We start from the raw sequence: 18,294 nt of genomic DNA, 5'->3' as shown, positions 1-18,294 counted from the left end.
TTTAAACGAAATTAAGCAACACAAATACACACAGCGCAACACCGCCCACCTTCAGGGTCACTTTCTCACAATCGCCTAACCTAGAAAGCTTACTTTCTAATGACAGGGGGCCGTCAGGATACCGACGTGGATCATTCCATGCCATCGCTGGAGAAATCAGATGCAGGCGCCCCACGTGGGAGGGAGGGAAAGAGACGGGGGGGGGAGCGGTGTCGTGTGCTCAGAGACGCTCGGGATTATTTCATGTAGGCCAGAGCTGGTCATCGGCCGCCGGAAGCCGGTCCTTTAGGAGGGCTCGGCGTCGGGGAAACCTACGTCAAGAACGCTGCCGCCCCAGCCGCAGCGCCAGTGGCTTCGTGTGCTGCCTCTGTGCGGGCGCAGCGAGACAGCAGGCAAGCGCCTTCGAGGAAACGCGCCCGAGCCGGCGCGAGGAGGGCCTCTCGGGCACAGGTATCCCGCCCACCCATCGGCGGGGCTGACCCGGGCCGCGCACCAGGCCTGAGCAGCTGTGCTGGCTCCTCGCTCGCCTATAAGAGGCATCCGTAGCCCGCAGGCGCTGGCGGGTTCTCTGCGCGGAGGATGGCCGGCGAAGCAGCCGAGCTGCGGAGCCGCGCCGCCGGCGACAAGAGAGCCAGCCGGAAGGCCCGGCGCCAGGAGACCTCCTCGATCTACATCCACAAAGTGCTGCAGCGGCGGCGCGGGGCTCCTCCTCCGGGGGGCGAGCGGCGCAAGGACCTGCCCGCGCAGGGAACCAGCGTTGGCTGGGCGCTCCACCATCCCCAGCCGCGAGGTGCAGACGGCCGGCCGCCTCCGGCTGCCAGGTGAGCTGGCCAAGCACGCCGTCTCCGAGGGCACAAAGGCGGGGGCACCAAGTTTACCAGCAGTGGCAGCAAGTGAGGGTCTGGTGGGAGGGAAAGACGCTCCCACTGGCCCGCCAATAAAGAACCTGCCCGCCAGCAACAAAAGGCTCGCTTCATTTGTATTTATTCATGACATTTCTCTCCCACCCGTTCCTCCAAATAGCTCAAGGTGGCGCACAGGGTTCTCCCCTCTCCGTTTTATCCTCGCAACAACACTGTGAGGTCGATTAAGCTGAGAAAAAGTGACTGGCCCGAGGTCACGCAGTGAGCTTCATGGCCGTGTGGGGATTCGAACCCTGGCCTCCCAAGGCATGGCCCAGCACCCTAAACATTGCTCCACATTGGATTTTTCTGTCGGCCCAAAACAGCTGGCGAGAGAAGTGAAGGGGTTCTGGCAAGCTCGGGCTAGCGGAGCGCCTCTGCACACGTCGAAGGGCGCGAGCCCAGCCAACTGCCTGGGAAGCCTGGAGCAACCGGAGTGTCCCTCTGGGCCGAAGGGGGAGGAGGAACGAGGCAGTTCCTCGGCAGTGTTCTCCACTGCTGGGCCGTAGAGCCCGCCTCCCCGCCGTAGCCTGAGCCTTACCAAGGCGGGAGCCCCCTGCGCCTTCTCCCGAGCTGCTGGGGCACCCTGCGGGGGCACTCACAAGAGGTGTCTCTTCTTGGGGGCGGGAGCAGGGGCCCAAAGGGGAGGGCGCCGGGTCGACCTCGCGGAACAAGCCGCCTGCGCTCATGGCCTGTGCACGCAGGGGCTGCTGGCCAGACCCCCGAGCCCGTTGCCCCTCCATCCCCTGGGTGGGATGTGCGCTCTGCCCCCCACACCTGAAATCCTATCCCTAACCCCACCCTCCAGGAAACTGGCCGTATGAACTCCCGTAAAGCGGGGAGGGGTGCTGTTTGGCTTTGTCCTCTGGGGCGCAAGTTCGGTTGCGCGTTTGGAGGCATCCCGCGCTATGGCCAGAAGGGTTATGCGCCGCGCACAGAGGTGCACCTTCTGCTGGAGCCAGTAGTAGCAGCGACTAAGGCTGCACTCCAGTTGACACTTACCGGGGAGTAAGTCCCATTGAACCCAAAGGAACCTACTTCTGAGTTGACGTGCGTTGGATTGCAGCCTAAGGGCATTTTCCGCTGCTCCTGCAAGGTGGGTCAGCCGGCCTTCATGTTCCCTTGTTTCTATGGAAACTCGCAGCGACAATGGTGGGTGGGGCCTAGACCTTCACCTACGAGAAACTTTCCACGCCCTTTCCAGGGGACTGGGCGCGCCAGGAGGCGAAATGGCCAGCAGGTGTGGGCGGGGAGAGGAAAGAGTATCTCTTGCAAAAGCAGAGTCTGCCCCTTCTGAGTCCCCCGCGGGACCTCGGCTACCTCTGCCTCCCTTGGGCTGAGCGAAGGGCGGGACCGGGAAGCAGGAGCCCCTCGCTCCGGGCCGGCTGTCTGCAGCCGGACAGCCGGCGGGGCTTTCGGGTCGCCCGAGGCAAGTTGGCGGCGGCGGCGGCCCTTTCCCAGTTTCCTCTAATAGCCAGAGCGCGCCGGGTGCGCCCCGATCCCAGACCCGGCAGAACGGCTTGCCAACGAGCCGGGACCACCGAGTAAGGGAGGGGAGAGCCGGCAGGAAGCAGAGTAGCGGCGCGGGGGACGGGCGGCTCAAGGAGAGGCGGTGCAACCAGCGACTCGCGGGGCGGGTTTGTCGGCCTTCGGCGCGAAGGGGCGGCTGGGGTGAAGCTGTCTGAAGGCGCTAGCTCGCTGGAGCCAGTTATGGAGGGCGTCTTGCATTCCGACTCGCGGGGTTGCCTGCTAGTAAGTGGCGGGGGGGGGCAGTGCCCTATAGAACCCTCCGGGATGACCTGCCTGATCTGGCAATACGCGGGTTGCCGCCCACAGTGCACGTGGGCCCAGGAGAGGTGGGGGACACATTTCCAGGGGCTCTGGTGCCCACTCGGCACGCTCCTCTCTCTCTCTCTCCCTCCCTCTCTCCGCCTGCAGCACCTATGGGAAACTGTGGCAAGAGGCCCGGGTGGCCCTGAAGGAGCTTCTGGGCCAGGAGCTGCCCGCCCAGCCGGCGAAGCCGGAGCGCAGCCGGACGCTCTTCTTCCACACGGTGGCCACCCTCTACCTGCGCTACGTGCAGACGGCGCGGCGCCTGGAGGCCTGCTACGACCAGGTGGTGCACCCCCAGAAGCGCCTGGTGCTCCGGCAGCTGCTGGACGGCGTGCTGGGCCGCATCCTGGAGCTGAAGCAGGAGCTGGTGGAGCTGGACCTCTCCGAGTACCACTTCATGGACCACGTGCTGGAGGAGCTCAAGCTCACGCCGGTCAGTGGCAGGCAGGCAGGCCTCGTTGGCAGGCGGGGTACTCTCCTGGGGCCCAGTGCCAGCGGCGGGTAGGCCCGGAGCGGCATAGACGAGAAAAGGCCCCGCTCCGTCCTGAATAGAGAGGTGGCGGAACTGCGCAGGGGGCCTGTGTGCTCCAAGCATTCGAAGGAGAATCCCGGGTTGCACTCAATGTCTGCAGGGGAGCTCCTAGTCCTCAGGATTGTGGGGGGAAGCTAGGGGAGGCGAGGGCAGCATGGGGGTTACAGGCTAAAGAGTGGGGTTTTCTCTTGAATGGTGTGCTTGGGAGAAGGGGGTGACTTGTAGGGAAAAGGCTAAAATGAGGAAAGGGTTGGACAGCTCAGGTAAGGCTCCTCCCACTTCTCCCTGCTGCTGGTGACCCTGGTGCCAACTCACCCTGGTGGGGTCTGCTCACAGTAAGAGCTCCCTCGCTAGTGACCCAGTCACGGAGGAGGCTGGCCTGGCTGGCCTGTATTTTTGAGACCTGAGTGGGCAAATTGGGGGGAGGTGGTCTGTATTGGCTTTAATATTCCTGACACAGGCTCAGAGATGGGGGGGAGGTCTCACTATATACTGCCTTTGACAACCTGGCACCCTCCAAACATTTTCGACTACAACTCCCATCAGCCCCAGCCAGACTGGATATGCTGGCTAAGGTGAGGGCTGGTGGGAAATGTAGTCCAATACACCTGGAGGGCACCAGGTTGGGGGAAGCTGCTGTAGGCAATAGGGATTTTCTCTCCCCCTCTGCATGCTTCCTCCTGTCCAGCCTGTTCCCAGTTCTGAGCATTTATACCTTGTGGTGGGAAACCAGGGCAGATGAGGAGAGGCCCTGGTGGCATTTTCATGCCCAGACTGCTGTCCAACAGGCTCCCTGCCTCAGATGATGAGGCTGGCCCTACAATAGCAGGGTCTCCCCTCTCCTGGGCTGGCTTTATTTATTTATTTATTCGACTTATTAGTCGCTTATCTGGCTGAATTGTCAGCCACTCTAAGCGACATACAAAGTAGAACATGTAAACATCAAAACATTAAGAGACTAACAATAAAAACTAACAATAACGTAAAAGCAACCAATTCCAATAATAATAGGGCTTCTCTCCTGTATAGTCCGGAGGTGTAACTACCGATGGAGGTTCCTGGTGTAAGCATAGAACCAGTGTGGCAATAGTTCATTTGCAAGATGTAAAGCAACATCCTCCCCCGATCTTAACATCCAGCAACTCCAAGAAAGAGAGGGGCGGGACAACAGGCCCCTCGAAATCAAAACCAACAGGGCAGTTCTCAAGGAAGCCAAGGCAGAGGAGCCAGGGTGTAAACTGCGACTGATAACAGGCAAAACAAACAGAGGCCGCATGGCAAAATGACAGCCGCCACAGGGGCTCCTCTCACTCCTCAGGAGCCGAAAGATTATCACAGCAACGGTGTCTTCCAAGGTCAGGCCGCAAGACCCAACCCGCCAGTCCACCGTGAGAGGCGGCGGCGGCGGCCTGATGTAGGTAAAGTCTCTGGGACATGCCGGTAGCTAGTGTCCAATTCAGGTCAAATAACAAGGGAGCAGTATAGAAAGTATGGAAAGAAGGGAGGGGGGCTCCCCCATCTTTCCTATGCACTCTCAAACATTGCAGCTTCCAGTGGGGAGGATAATTACTCCGTAAAAGCCATCAGTAGAAGAGCTCCGTCAACCATAGCTCCCTCGCCCATAGCCATCTTCCACCTTTCCAGTGCAAGGCACAAATGCTCAGAACCAGGACTCGACTGGACAGGAGGAAGTCTGGAGAGGGAGAGATGGAAAATACTTGTTGCAACATCTGTGCTAAGGCTACTTTATTTGGAGTGGCCCAAGACGTCATGGCTGCCATGACACCCACGACATGGGGCTGCCTGAGTATGTCACTGACCCAAGCCAGGTAGCAGGACAGACTCTCGACTGTGCAGAAGGATGGTGGCCTAAGGATGGGAGAGTCTATTTGTTCAGAACAAACATAGGCTCAGCCAGATAAGAGCAACACCTGTCAACTCTGGCCGTGGCACAGAAACTGCCGTGGTCACCCAAATGGAGAACCTATGCCATCAGAGGGTCAGAGGGAGTGCCACTCTGCGAGTCATTCTAGGCCTCTGTGGCTTCCGGTGCTGATGTCTATAGGACGTTGGGCCCAATAACCTATAGGACCCTGCAGAATTGCGTAGCAGAACGGAGAGTTTTGAGCGAGCTTAGTGTGTGTGTGTTTAAATCTTTGCTAAGATTCTACCTTCCCTGCAAATTAGTCAGACAGAGACTTTAAGCTTTAAATTAAGAAACAACTACTTTATTCTGGAAGTACATGTTTGATAGGAAAGAGTTCTATATCTAGCTAACTAGCTATGTTGGAGAGCCAAACACTACGCCCAGTGCTAGCCCTCATGCTGAATGAGAGGGAGAGACAAAGGAAAGATGTCTGCTCCCCTCTCGAGAAAGAAGACTGGGAAGGACAGAAGGAACTGGGATCATCATCCTTTGCATATCAGTCTAGCAGGAAGGGAGAGACAGCAGGAGATCAAAGGGATAGGGATAGCCTAGCAACCAAGAGGTCTCCTCTCTAGCTACCCTTTTTAACCCCATGTAGCCTCAACCCACAAGTTGGAGTTGAACCTCATACATTTCAACAAAGCCATGGTATCCTTCTGGACAGGCTGCCAAGGTGAGGACTGGAGGTCTCCTGCAAAGATGATTCTGTCCTTCTGGGGACTTCTACCCGCCTCACAAGGTGGCACTGGGGGACATGTGCTTTCCTCAATCTCCCTGCCTTTTGTGCGATGGGGCTTGATTTTATCCCCCATGTTCTTTAGGATGTACTTCATGTGGGCAGGGCCACTCACCTGTAAGTCACCTGACATAATGTTGTCAGGTGACCTGTTTTTGCCTTTGCAGTTTGAAATCAAATTGTACAGGCAAAAGCAGCCTTTGCAACATGCCACAAACAGTGCTATACAAGCAGCTGACTGTCAGGGGTTGCATAGCGTCATGTGCAGGGCTTCGAAGGCGCTGCCAATCAGCAGATCACTGCTGTCTGCCAGCCCCCTTTCAACACAGCTGTGTCTTTACCTGCCCCACACCTAACATCATATATGCCATCAGGTGAGTGTGGCTTGGCCAAATCAGGAGGGCTGGCAGGCCTAAGGGAGTTCCCACCGCTCATCTACATTAAACCAATGAGTGAGGACATCCATGTTAAACGTGTGACAAGAGCAACTTCCATTTGGACCTCTTTGCATGGGGAGAGAGAGTGAGAGATAGGTCTCAGAGCAGGCTAGGCTGCCACTGACCTGCATTCATCTTTTCTGTCTGTCTGCTTTCCTTGTAAACTAATGTGTCTCAGGGAGCTATTCACACCTCTGACTCCCCTTCCAATTTCTCTCTTCTCTGCTGACCACTGGAGGAGAAGGAGCCCCGAGGGCAATGTCCAGGCATGGGCATTGCAGCCTCCAACTTAGCTAAATAGAAGTAGCACCTTTCCTATCCAGTATGTATTTCTATTAATAAGGTAGTCTTTTTAAAAAAATTGAAACCAAGTCTAAATCTGAGTGATTAAAAGCTTGCTTTCTCTCAAGTAAAATCACGCCCCTGCAGCACAGAACACTGAGCAAGTGACACTAAGCTAAATTCTGCTAATTTACTAAAACTCTATTAGCCCACCAGCCATTGGAGAACCCAGCAGGTGATGGACCCAGAGCTTGATTCTGAGTTGCGTGGACTGAAAACCTGCTGACCAGGTTTTGCAAAGAGCTGTGTGTGTGATTTTACAATGAAGACTTAGGAAGGAGAAGTTTAGGATAGGAAACAATAACAGAAGAGTCAGTCTTCCAAGCTTCCCTCAGGAAACTGGATGGGAGTAACTATCCCCTGTGGAGTGTTTAAGTTAACACCTGAAAGGAGGTTTATGGAGACTCCTGCCTCAAGGAAAAAATGGAGCTGAGGACCAAAAAGCTGCAGCCTGATGGGCACATGAGAATTAAAAAGCTACGAGTATTTTTATGGCATGTCTAACTGATAAGGATCTGAACGAATGCCTGGAATGTGAGGCTGCTGAAGAGATTTGGGGGAAATCTTCTTAAAATGTATCAAAAGTCTTCAAAAATATATGTTATGTTCATGGAAAGATGTGCCCAATTTATAACTGAGGAACAAAAATTAGCAACTCTTATTTGCAGCCCTTGAAACTGATCAAAACTTTTAAATGATTATGTGCATTCTGGAACAATCAGGAAAATCATTCCAAGAATCTATAGCATCTCTGAAGAAATTTAATTTTAAACAGAGAAATAGTGAACCTGGTGAAAATGTTAATGAACTGTTTCGCAGACAAAGGAAGATGAGCTATCATTTAAAGCCCTTAAGACAACAGGCCAGCAGCAAAGCAGAGAGACAAAACAATGTTTTTATTGCGGAGAGAATACACATCTTTTCAAAGACTGCCCAAGAAAACTTAAAACACAGAAGAGCAATTTTAAAGACAAGAAAATAGATCCAAAACAGAAAGGGAAACACCCTCATTTTAATGTTTCTGATGAGGAAAATACCAAAATAACTAGCAGAATTCTTTTCAACTCTGGGGCGAGCTGTCGCATTTTAAATTATAAAAATGTGTTTAAAAGTTTCAGACCTTATTCAAGAAAAATGTATTTGCCTTCAGGACCATGCATTGAAGCAGAGGCTGTAGGGAATGTAATGTTGTTATGCAAAATGCCAAAAGGCGCTAGAGAGCTCAAACTCAAGGAGTCACTGTTCATTCCTGAATTTCAAGCCAGTTTAGTGAGTATCCCTACCTTCATGAAATTTAGGGCTCATTTGCATTTCTATAATAATATTTGCAATGTTTTGATGGAGATGAAATTTGCTGCATAGCAAGGCTCAAAGGTGGACTTTTTGAACTGCAATGTTACCCACCTATGCATGCCAACAATGTTAGAGATTAATGTAGTGTAGGCTGTACTTATGTCTGGCACAGAAGATAAGCACATGGCAATCTTTCTAGAATTAATGCCCTAGAGAAGGACAATTTGGTTAGAGGCATAAAAATTGAAAAATGCAAACCTATGGAAAAGTGTGAATGCTGTTTGAAAGCTAAGAGCACAAACCCAATTTTTCCAAAGAAAAGTGAGAGGAAAACTAAAAGACCTCTAGAATTGATTCACACTGATTAAGTGGGCCCTAAAAGACCCCCTCACAAGGCAGAAATCATTTTCTATTATCTTTCTTTGATGGTTATTCAAGATGTACTGTTATGTACCTGTTAAGAGAGAGAAGTCAAGTACTTCAGAAATTCAAAGACTATGTCAGAGTTGTCTTTAATAAGTTTGGTTACAAGCCAAAAATACTAAGATCTGACAATGGTGGGGAATTTCTATCTAAAAATATATAGAATTTTTGAGTGAGGAAGGGATAGAACACCAGACCACTGTCCCACATTATCCATCATGGAATGGGGTTGCAGAATGCTGGCAGAGGTCCAATAGGGAAACAATTAGCTGTTTACTAGAAGATGCTCAGTTACCCCAGAAGTACCTGGGGGCAGCAGCGGTTACTGCCACTTACCTGCAGAATCAGCTTCCTACAATTGCAACCAACAAAACACCATTTGAACTGTAGAATGGACACCTACCAAACATGTTACACCTACATGTTTGGATGCAAGTGCTTTGTGCACATACCAAAAGAAAAGAGGTCCAAATTTGATGACACTGCAAAGGAAGGAATATTTGTTGGATATTCTGCCAAGCAGAAGGGGTACAGAGTAATAGACCCCAAAACTGGAGAAGTTGGAGTATACAGAGCTGTTCACTTTGAAGAAGGAAAGTGTGCACACCAACCAGAAGGGGAACCACTTCAAGCAGATGACAGCAATGATGAAGCAGCAGCAATATATTCATACACAACAAGAGGGAGGACAGTTATGTGTACAAGTAGAGGAAGAGGAGGCATCTGAGCCAGAAGAAGCATTGGAGCAAGAAGGGGCAGCCCAAGCACCAGCACCCAGATGCTCTGAATGCACTAACAGAGATGGGCCACCAAACAGATTCACCTACATTGTGAGAGATGAACTCCCAGACCCAGAGACCTTGCAAGAAATTTAAGACCTACCCAAAGCTGAAGCTGAAAAGTGGAGGCAGTCAGTCAAGGAAGATCTGGAAGCCTCACACAATAATAAGATTTGGACACTGACCAAGCTCAGCGGCGTCACTAGCGGGAGTGCGGGGGGGTGCGGACCTCCGGCACTCACCCTCCCAGGGGCATGGACGAGGTGGCTGGGCTTGCGTGCGCGTGCGCACTCATGGCCAGCCACTCCGTCCATGCCCCTGGGAGGGCGCGCGCTGGAGGGGCACCCAGCCGGAGAAGGCCTGGGAATGCCGCTGCGCTCGCCCGCCAGCCCGCCCACCCGCCGCCAAGGAGTTGGAGCAGCCTTGCTGGGCAACGGCGCGGGGTGGCTCTGGGTGTCACCCCCCTCATGGTGACACCTGGGTACGGGCTGCACCCTCCGCACCCCGGTAGTGACACCCGACCAAGCTTCCTCATGGGAGGAAACCTGTGAGTGCAAGTGGATCTTCAAGAAAAAACCAGATATTGAAGAAAATATTGCAAGATACAAGGAAAGGCTAGTTGCAAAGGGTGCTCCCAGAAGTATGAAGTAGACTACAATGAAACATTTGCTGCGGTAGTTAAACACACAACTATTAGAATCTTCTGAGTGTCACTGCCAACAAGAAAATGCAGGTGGAACAAATGGACATAAAAACTGCATTCCTGTATGGTGAAATAGAAAATGAAATATACATGCATCAACCAGCAGGGATTGAAGTTGAAGGAAAAGAAATCCTAGTGTGCAAAGTACGCCAATCCACCTATGGACTTAACCAGGCTACCAGAGCCTGGAACGAGAAACTAAGCAAATTACTCCTGAAAGAAGGCTTTGTACAAGGTGCAGTAGAACCATGTAGTGGATTCAGAGATAATAGATGGACTTATCTTTTGATTTATGTAGATGTTCTACTGTTAGCTTATGAAGTTAAGGTGTTGGACTACGACCTGGGACACCAGGGTTTGAATCCCCACGTAGCCATGAAGCTCATTGGGTGACCTTGGACCAGTCACTGCCTCTCAGCCTCATGAAAACCCTATTCATAGGGTCGCCATAAGTCGGAATCGACTTGAAGGCAGTACATTTACATTTTACTGAACAAGGAGGTTGAAGTGAAGTGCCTAGGTGATGTTGCTCACTACCTTGGAGTTCAAACTGAAAGACAAGAAGACGAATCCTTCTTGTTGAACCAAAGGGAAAGATCCAAGGTCTTCTTGAGAGTCTAGGACTGAAGGATGCACATCCTGCATCTGCTGAAATTGATGTAGGATACCTGAAACCCTGATACCAACAAGCAACCATGGGAAGACCATGAAAGCTAAAGACAAGCCATCAGGAAACTTCTGTATATCAGCACTCTTTGTAGGCCAGGCATGGCAGTAGCAGTGGAATATTTGTGCAGGAAAACCAGATTGCTAACCAAGAAGGACTAGGAAGCAGTCAAGAGATTGGCAAGATACCTGAAGGGCACTGCAGCCTTAAAGATGAAGTGAGCTGCTACCAAAGATCCCAAGCTGGTGGAATATGCAGACACTGACTAGCTGAAGATATCACAGATCAGAAATCCACCAGTGGAAACATCTGCTATGGAAATTTCAGTGATCTGTTGGGCAAGTAAGAAACGAGACTGTAGCACTCTCTTCCACAGAAGCAGAGTATGCTTCATTTTCTAAAGCTAACAGACAGTTGGCATGGCTGCTATCACTATTTAAAGAACTAGGCATCTCTATACCTGGGCCTGTCACAATGCATGAAGACAACCAAGGATACATCAGACTCATGGAGTCAGAAGTTGTGAGTTCACAAACAAAGCACATAAATGTGAAGCACAATTTCATTAGAGATACCTATCTCCAAGTATTACTCAAGATGGAACACTGTCCAATCAAAGAGATGGCTGCTGATGCTCTGATGAAGGCATTGAGAAAAGTCAGGTTCAAAAAACTGTGAGACAAAATTAACCTCATGACTTGAACCAAATGCTCACTGAGAAGGGGTGCTAGAATTGTGACAAGAGCAACTCCCATTTGGCCCTCTTTGCATGGGGAGAGAGACTGAGAGATAGTCCTCTTAGCTAGCTAAGCTGCCACTGACCTGCGGTCATCTTTTCTGTCCGTCTTCCTTCTGTGTAAACTGATATGTCTCAGGGAGCTATTCACACCTCTGAGTCCCCTTCCTGTTCTCTCTTCTCTGCACCAGAGGAGAAGGAGCCATGTTCTCTTTGTTTCCTCTCCTCTAGCATGAGGGACAATGTCCAAGCACGGTAATTATAGCCTCTAACTTAGTTAGCTACATAGGAGAACATAAGAACATAAGAAGAGCCTGCTGGATCAGGCCAGTGGCCCATCTAGTCCAGCATCCTGTTCTCACAGTGGCCAACCAGGTGCCTGGGGGAAGCCCACAAGCAGGACCCGAGTGCAAGAACACTCTCCCCTCCTGAGGCTTCCAGCAACTGGTTTTCAGAAGCATGCTGCCTCTGACTAGGGTGGCAGAGCACAGCCATCATGGCTAGTAGCCTTTGATAGCCCTGTCCTCCATGAATTTGTCTAATCTTCTTTTAAAGCCATCCAAGCTGGTGGCCATTACTGCATCTTGTGGGAGCAAATTCCATAGTTTAACTATGCGCTGAGTAAAGAAGTACTTCCTTTTGTCTGTCCTGAATCTTCCAACATTCAGCTTCTTTGAATGTCCATGAGTTCTAGTATTATGAGAGAGGGAGAAGAACTGTTCTCTATCCACTTTCTCAATGCCATGCATAATTTTATACACTTCTATCATGTCTCCTCTGACCCGCCTTTTCTCTAAACTAAAAAGCCCCAAATGCTGCAACCTTTCCTCGTAAGGGAGTTGCTCCATCCCCTTGATCATTCTGGTTGCCCTCTTCTGAACCTTTTCCAACTCTATAATATCCTTTTTGAGATGAGGCGACCAGAACTGTACACAGTATTCCAAATGCGGCCGCACCATAGATTTATACAACGGCATTATGATACCGGCTGTTTTATTTTCAATACCTTTCCTAATTATCCCTAGCATGGAATTTGCCTTTTTCACAGCTGCCGCACACTGGGTCGACATTTTCATTGTGCTGTTGTTAGAAAAGGTGCTCTCTTCCCTGTCAGACTGCTGTCTGTGCAGTTTAGAGACCCCTCTTGATCAAGTAGTATTGTGTGTCTACTTTATGTTTGGTATCTGGCTGAGCCACTGAGACAGGTAAATTAAATTGTCAAGCTTGCACTCCTATCCAGGGCTGAGGGGTGCGTTAGCTCGCCCCTGCAGAGGGGAGGGGGGCACTTAGATTTTAACCTAACACTGTCCACTACAACCCCAAGGTCTCTCTCCTGGTCGGTCACCGCCAGTTCAGACCCCATGAGCGTATATGTGAAATGAAGATTTTTTGCTCCAATATGCATAATTTTACACTTGTTTATATTGAATGGCATTTGCTATTTTTCTGCCCATTCACTCAGTTTGGAGAGGTCTTTTTGGAGTGCTTCGCAATCCCTTTTTGTTTTAACAACCCTGAACAATTTAGTGTCGTCAGCAAACTTGGCCACTTCACTGCTCACTCCTAATTCTAGGTCATTAATGAACAAGTTGAAAAGTACAGGTCCCAATACCGATCCTTGAGGGACTCCACTTTCTACAGCCCTCCATTGGGAGAACTGTCCGTTTATTCCTACTCTCTGCTTTCTGCTTCTTAACCAATTCCTCATCCACAAGAGGACCTCTCCTCTTATTCCATGACTGCTAAGCTTCCTCAGAAGTCTTTGGTGAGGTACCTTGTCAAACACTTTTTGAAAGTCTAAGTACACTATGTCCACTGGATCACCTCTATCTATATGCTTGTTGACAGTCTCAAAGAATTCTAATAGGTTACTGAGACAGGACTTTCCCTTGCAGTAGCCATGCTGGCTCTGCTTCAGCAAGGCTTGTTCTTCTATGTGCTTAGTTAATCTAGCTTTAATAATACCTTCTACCAGTTTTCCAGGGACAGAAGTTAAGCTAACTGGCCTGTAATTTCTGGGATCACCTCTGGATCCCTTTTTGAAGATTGGCGTTACATTTGCCACTTTCCAGTCCTCAGGCACGGAGGAGGACCCGAGGGACCAATTACATATTTTAGTTAGCAGATCAGCAATTTCACCTTTGAGTTCTTTGAGAACTCTCGGGTGGATGCCATCCGGGCCCGGTGATTTGTCAGTTTTTATATTGTCCATTAAGCCTAGAACTTCCTCTCTCGTTAACACTATTTGTCTCAGTTCCTCAGAATCCCTTCCTGCAAATGTTAGTTCAGGTTCAGGGATCTGCCCTACATCTTCCACTGTGAAGACAGATGCAAAGAATTCATTTAGCTTCTCTGCAATCTCCTTATCGTTCTTTAGTACACCTTTGACTCCCTTATCATCCAAGGGTCCAATCGCCTCCCTAGATGGTCTCCTGCTTTGAATATATTTATAGAATTTTTTGTTGTTGGTTTTTATGTTCTTAGCAATGTGCTCCTCAAATTCTTTTTTAGCATCCCTTATTGTCTTCTTGCATTTCTTTTGCCAGAGTTTGTGTTCTTTTTTATTTTCTTCATTTGGACAAGACTTCCATTTTCTGAAGGAAGACTTTTTGCGTCTAAGAGCTTCCTTGACTTTGCTCGTTAACCATGCTGGCATCTTCTTGGCCCTGGCGGTACCTTTTCTGATCTGCGGTATGCACTGCAGTTGAGCTTCTAATATAGTGTTTTTAAACAACTTCCAAGCATTTTTGAGTGATGTGACTCTCTGGACTTTGTTTTTCAGCTTTCTTTTGACCAATCCCCTCATTTTTGTAAAGTTTCCTCTTTTGAAGTCAGATGTGACCGTGTTGGATTTTCTTGGCAATTGGCCATTTACATGTATGTTTAATTTAATAGCACTATGGTCACTGCTCCCAATCGGTTTGACACCACTTACATCTCACACCAGGTCCCAGTCCCCACTGAGGATTAAGTCCAGGGTTGCCGTTCCTCTGGTCGGTTCCATGACCAAGTGGTCTAGGAAATAGTCATTTAGAATATCTAGAAATTTTGCTGCTTTGTCAAGACTGGAACACATATGCGGCCAGTCTATGTCCGGGTAGTTGAAGTCACCCATTACTACCACATTTCCTAGTTTAGATGCTTCCTCAATTTCATATCTCATCTCCAGGTCTCCCTGAGCATTTTGATTAGGGGGACGATAGATCGTTCCTAGTATTAAATCCCTCCTGGGGCATGGTATCACCACCCACAATGATTCTGTGGAGGAGTCCGCCTCTTTTGGGGTTTCGAGCTTGCTGGATTCAATGCCTTCTTTTACGTATAGAGCGACTCCGCCACCAATACGTCCTTCCCTGTCCAAGAAGCACCTTTCCTATCCAGCATGTATTTCTATTCATAGTCTTTTTTAAAATTTGAAACCCAGTGTAAGATTGAGTGATTTAAAGCAAGGTAGAAGTTTGCTTTCTCTCAACACAGAGCACTGATCAAGCTACACTAAGCTAAACTCTGCTAATTTACTAAAACTTTAATTGGTCTACCAGTCACTGGAGAACACAACAATCCAGAGGTTGTGGGTAAGGTGTCATCAGTATGCAGATGACATCCAACTCTTGTTTGTCTTTGCCTCACCTGAATTAGATGACAAAGAAGGTGCTGTCTCAGATGTGGTAACTCAGTGGGTGAGGGCCAATAAATGATGCTCAGTCCATACAAGGCAGACTTGTCCTTGGTGGGTGGTTCCTTCTCCTAGTTAGAGCATAGGGGCAGGGTTGCATTCTCCATAGAATAAACATGTTTACAGTCTGTAGGTGCTAATTGATCCCACCTTCCCCAGTGGAGATCCAGGTTGCCTCTGTAACACAGAGTACCTTCTGGAAGTTTAGGCACATGAGAGAATCTCTGTTGCTCAAAGCCATAGGCTGCCACAATTCAATATATGAAGACAAACAAAATTAAAATAAAAGCAAGTAAATTCAACATTTTTAATCAAATAACATACAGAAAGGAGCAACAGCCACACAATTAAAATAAACTTCTTAACTGGGACAAATTGTACAGTGCCCCTCCCTGTGAATTGATGTGTAGGTACGACTGCCATGATAGAGTAACAGCACATCCCACTCACCCAATTAGGTATGTCTAATGCCCACCTCTTAACTTTCTAGCCGTTAGAGCAAATCTTGCCACCTGGATAGTGATAAATACGTCATTGTCTGCAGAGGATACAGGTGAGAAACTTATACCTTGAGGACTCGTACAAGGCGCTGCTTAATAAATAACGTACAATGTCCTCAACTTCACCAGACTCACAGATACAAAATCTTTGATGAGTTGGAATGTTGGAAAACCTCCCATCCAAATGGGTAGAGAAGCCGCTGTTAGGATTGTAAAGTGTTGGTCCAAGCCAAATGTCATTTTATATAATGGGTACCAGATAGAGTATGACACCTCTGTGATCGAATACAGGTCCCACTGATTAGAATAAAGATTGATTCTTTATTTGAACAGCTGTTCAACACTAATGGAAGAAAAGGTGGATAGAACAGCCATGCTAATCCCATGAGCATGCAAAGTAGACCTAACAGAATTTACCCAAGAATTTTGGGCTGACATTTGCAGTTGTTCTAGAAAGCACTTTTGGGCAAGGCGCAAATCATTCATACAAGCCAACTTTAGCCAGTACAAAGCAAGTGCAGCAACAGCACAGGATTCTATATTTTATTTACTTATTTATTTATTAATTACATTTATATACTGCCCCATAGCTGAAGCTCTCTGTTTCTGCCCTTGAATAATCCTGTTTCTGCCCTTGGAAGAGGTGCAGGTGTACCTTAAGAGACAGCTACAAGGGATCTCATGAAAGAATCCTGAACTACCTCCTGAGCAGAAACATAACTGTGCCCCCATATCTCTCTGCCATGCAACTGTTGTGGGACTATCTTCTTCTGAAACACCTGAACTGCTGGTGTGACCGTTCTCCTCTTGGAATTTAGAAAAACACATCAAGGACTGTATGGAATGGGAGGATTTCAGCTTGACCGCATCCAGATGTAGCTTCCATGAAAGTTGGGCATTAACCCAAGTCCCAAATATTTAAAATTACATTGCTGTTCAATAGGTTTATTGCTCAACTTCCATACATGATTTTTTCTTCTTCCCAAAAATGACTTTTTTGCATGATTGATAGTTAAATGCTCCTTTGTACAGAACTTACTCAGTTTTCTTAATAACCTTCACACCCTGATCAATGTGGTGGAAATCATAGCTAAAATCATTTGACATCTAAGATACAAACAGGGAAATATTCCAAACCGCTCAGTTCCAATGCCATTGATATAAAAACTGAAAAGGAAAGGAGCCAGGAGTCATCTCTGATGTACTCTTCTGCTATTTTATTTATTCAGCTTATATCCCGCCCGACTAGTTGGTGTGTTTTATTATAGTGATCCATTTGCCCCAACTGGAGTGCAGCATTTATTGCAGAGTAGCGGAAAAACACCTGAGTGAGCTTTGTACGTGTCTGAATCCTTGCTAAATAGCACACCTTCCCTGGAATTAGTCACACTGAGATGTTAAGCTTCAAAGAAAACTACTTTATTCTGGAAGTACATCCTTGGTAGTTCTACATCTAGCTATCCAGCTAAGTTGGAGATGCAAACACTGAGTCCAGTATTTGCCCTCATGCTGTGAAGAGACAGACAGACAAAGGGATAATATCTTCTCTCTCCCTCAAGAGAATGAAGAAGAAACCAGAAGTTGTGGTCACAATCAAGAATGTCAGTCTACACAGGAAGGAAGAGTTATCAGGAAATCAAACGATAGGTGCAGTTGAGGAACCAGGAGCTCTCCTCTATCTATCCTTTTTAACCCATGCACACCTAACCCACCAGTTCAAGCTGAACCACATATTTCCAACAACATTTGTATTAAATACAAGAAGCCTTCTGTCAGTGTTAGTGGTTGACAACTTTTGCCACAAACGGCCTCTGTGGATGAAATCAAAGGCAGAAGTAAAATCCACAAAGGAAACAAGTAAACTGTTTTCTACCATCTTGTATTTTTTAATCAAGTGATGGAGGACAAAACTTTGTTCTATTGTGCACTTTCTCCTTATGAACCCTGTCTGCTCTTCAGCTATAATGGGATTCTCAGCAGTTCATGACTGATATGTCAGCTGTGACCCTACCTGGGCAGAGGGAACCTGGCCCCTCTCTCCCTGGTAACCATGCATTGGTAACCTCTGGGTTAGACTACTGTAATGCATTATACTTGGGGCTGACTATGAAGACAGCTCAGAAACTACAATAAGCCCAAATACAGCAGTGAGGGTGTTAAGTGGGACTGGGGTGTTTTTTCATTTAGAACACTTTATAGAGGCTCTTGCAGAAGTTTACAAAATATTTTCAGAGAAGAAATCCCATTCAAGTCTGGTGTCAGAAGCACAAATGACATAGTGTTCCTCTGGTGCCAGGACTACTCAGGTGGCATTTATGCCTTCATCTTTGCTGGTAATGACTTTGGGCCCATCCAGAAGACAACAGAGGAGACCTATGACTTCTGATTTGCCTACTCTACTGGCTCACAACCCATCTGAGCCCAATCCAAAGTACTCATGCTGATGACCTGTTACAGCCCTTTACGGCTTGGGAGAGGATAGGAGAAGGACCCCTTGTCTCCCTGTCACAGAGCCCTACCTGCATCTGAGTTGTGGCTGGGGTCAACAGGAGGAAAGGCCTGCTCAGTGATGGGACCCAGCCTATGGAATGCTTTCCCTGGGGAGGCTGCCTGGCGCCTACCCACCTTTATGTCATTTCTGTACCAGGAAACAGCTCTTACGTTTGTAATCTTCTGTAACCTACTTTCATAGGCTTGTTTCTCAGTTCTGCTTTCCTGCTGCTTGTTCATATGGTGGTGTTCAGTGGTCTTCCTTTAACGCATGGTTGTAATTTTAACTCTTTATAAGCTGCACTGGGATGGAAACAC

General features: G+C 48.4%; 1 protein-coding gene across 1 annotated transcript; it reads left to right on the top strand.

Moving 5' to 3' along the window:
• Positions 1-2,577: 2,577 nt before the first annotated feature.
• On the top strand, positions 2,578-17,872 carry LOC133364843 (uncharacterized; the record flags this gene model as incomplete). Its single annotated transcript, XM_061585706.1, has 4 exons — positions 2,578-2,654; positions 2,841-3,168; positions 17,046-17,321; positions 17,783-17,872. Coding segments are annotated over 4 exons (771 nt in total), but the record flags the coding sequence as incomplete, so codon positions are not given.
• Positions 17,873-18,294: the final 422 nt, after the last annotated feature.

Source organism: Rhineura floridana, chromosome 10, assembly GCF_030035675.1.
Source record: "Rhineura floridana isolate rRhiFlo1 chromosome 10, rRhiFlo1.hap2, whole genome shotgun sequence".
NCBI classification, from domain to species: Eukaryota; Metazoa; Chordata; class Lepidosauria; order Squamata; family Rhineuridae; genus Rhineura; species Rhineura floridana.
The sequence above is the reverse complement of the archived record's forward strand: the minus strand, read 5'-3'. Positions and strand labels throughout refer to the sequence as shown.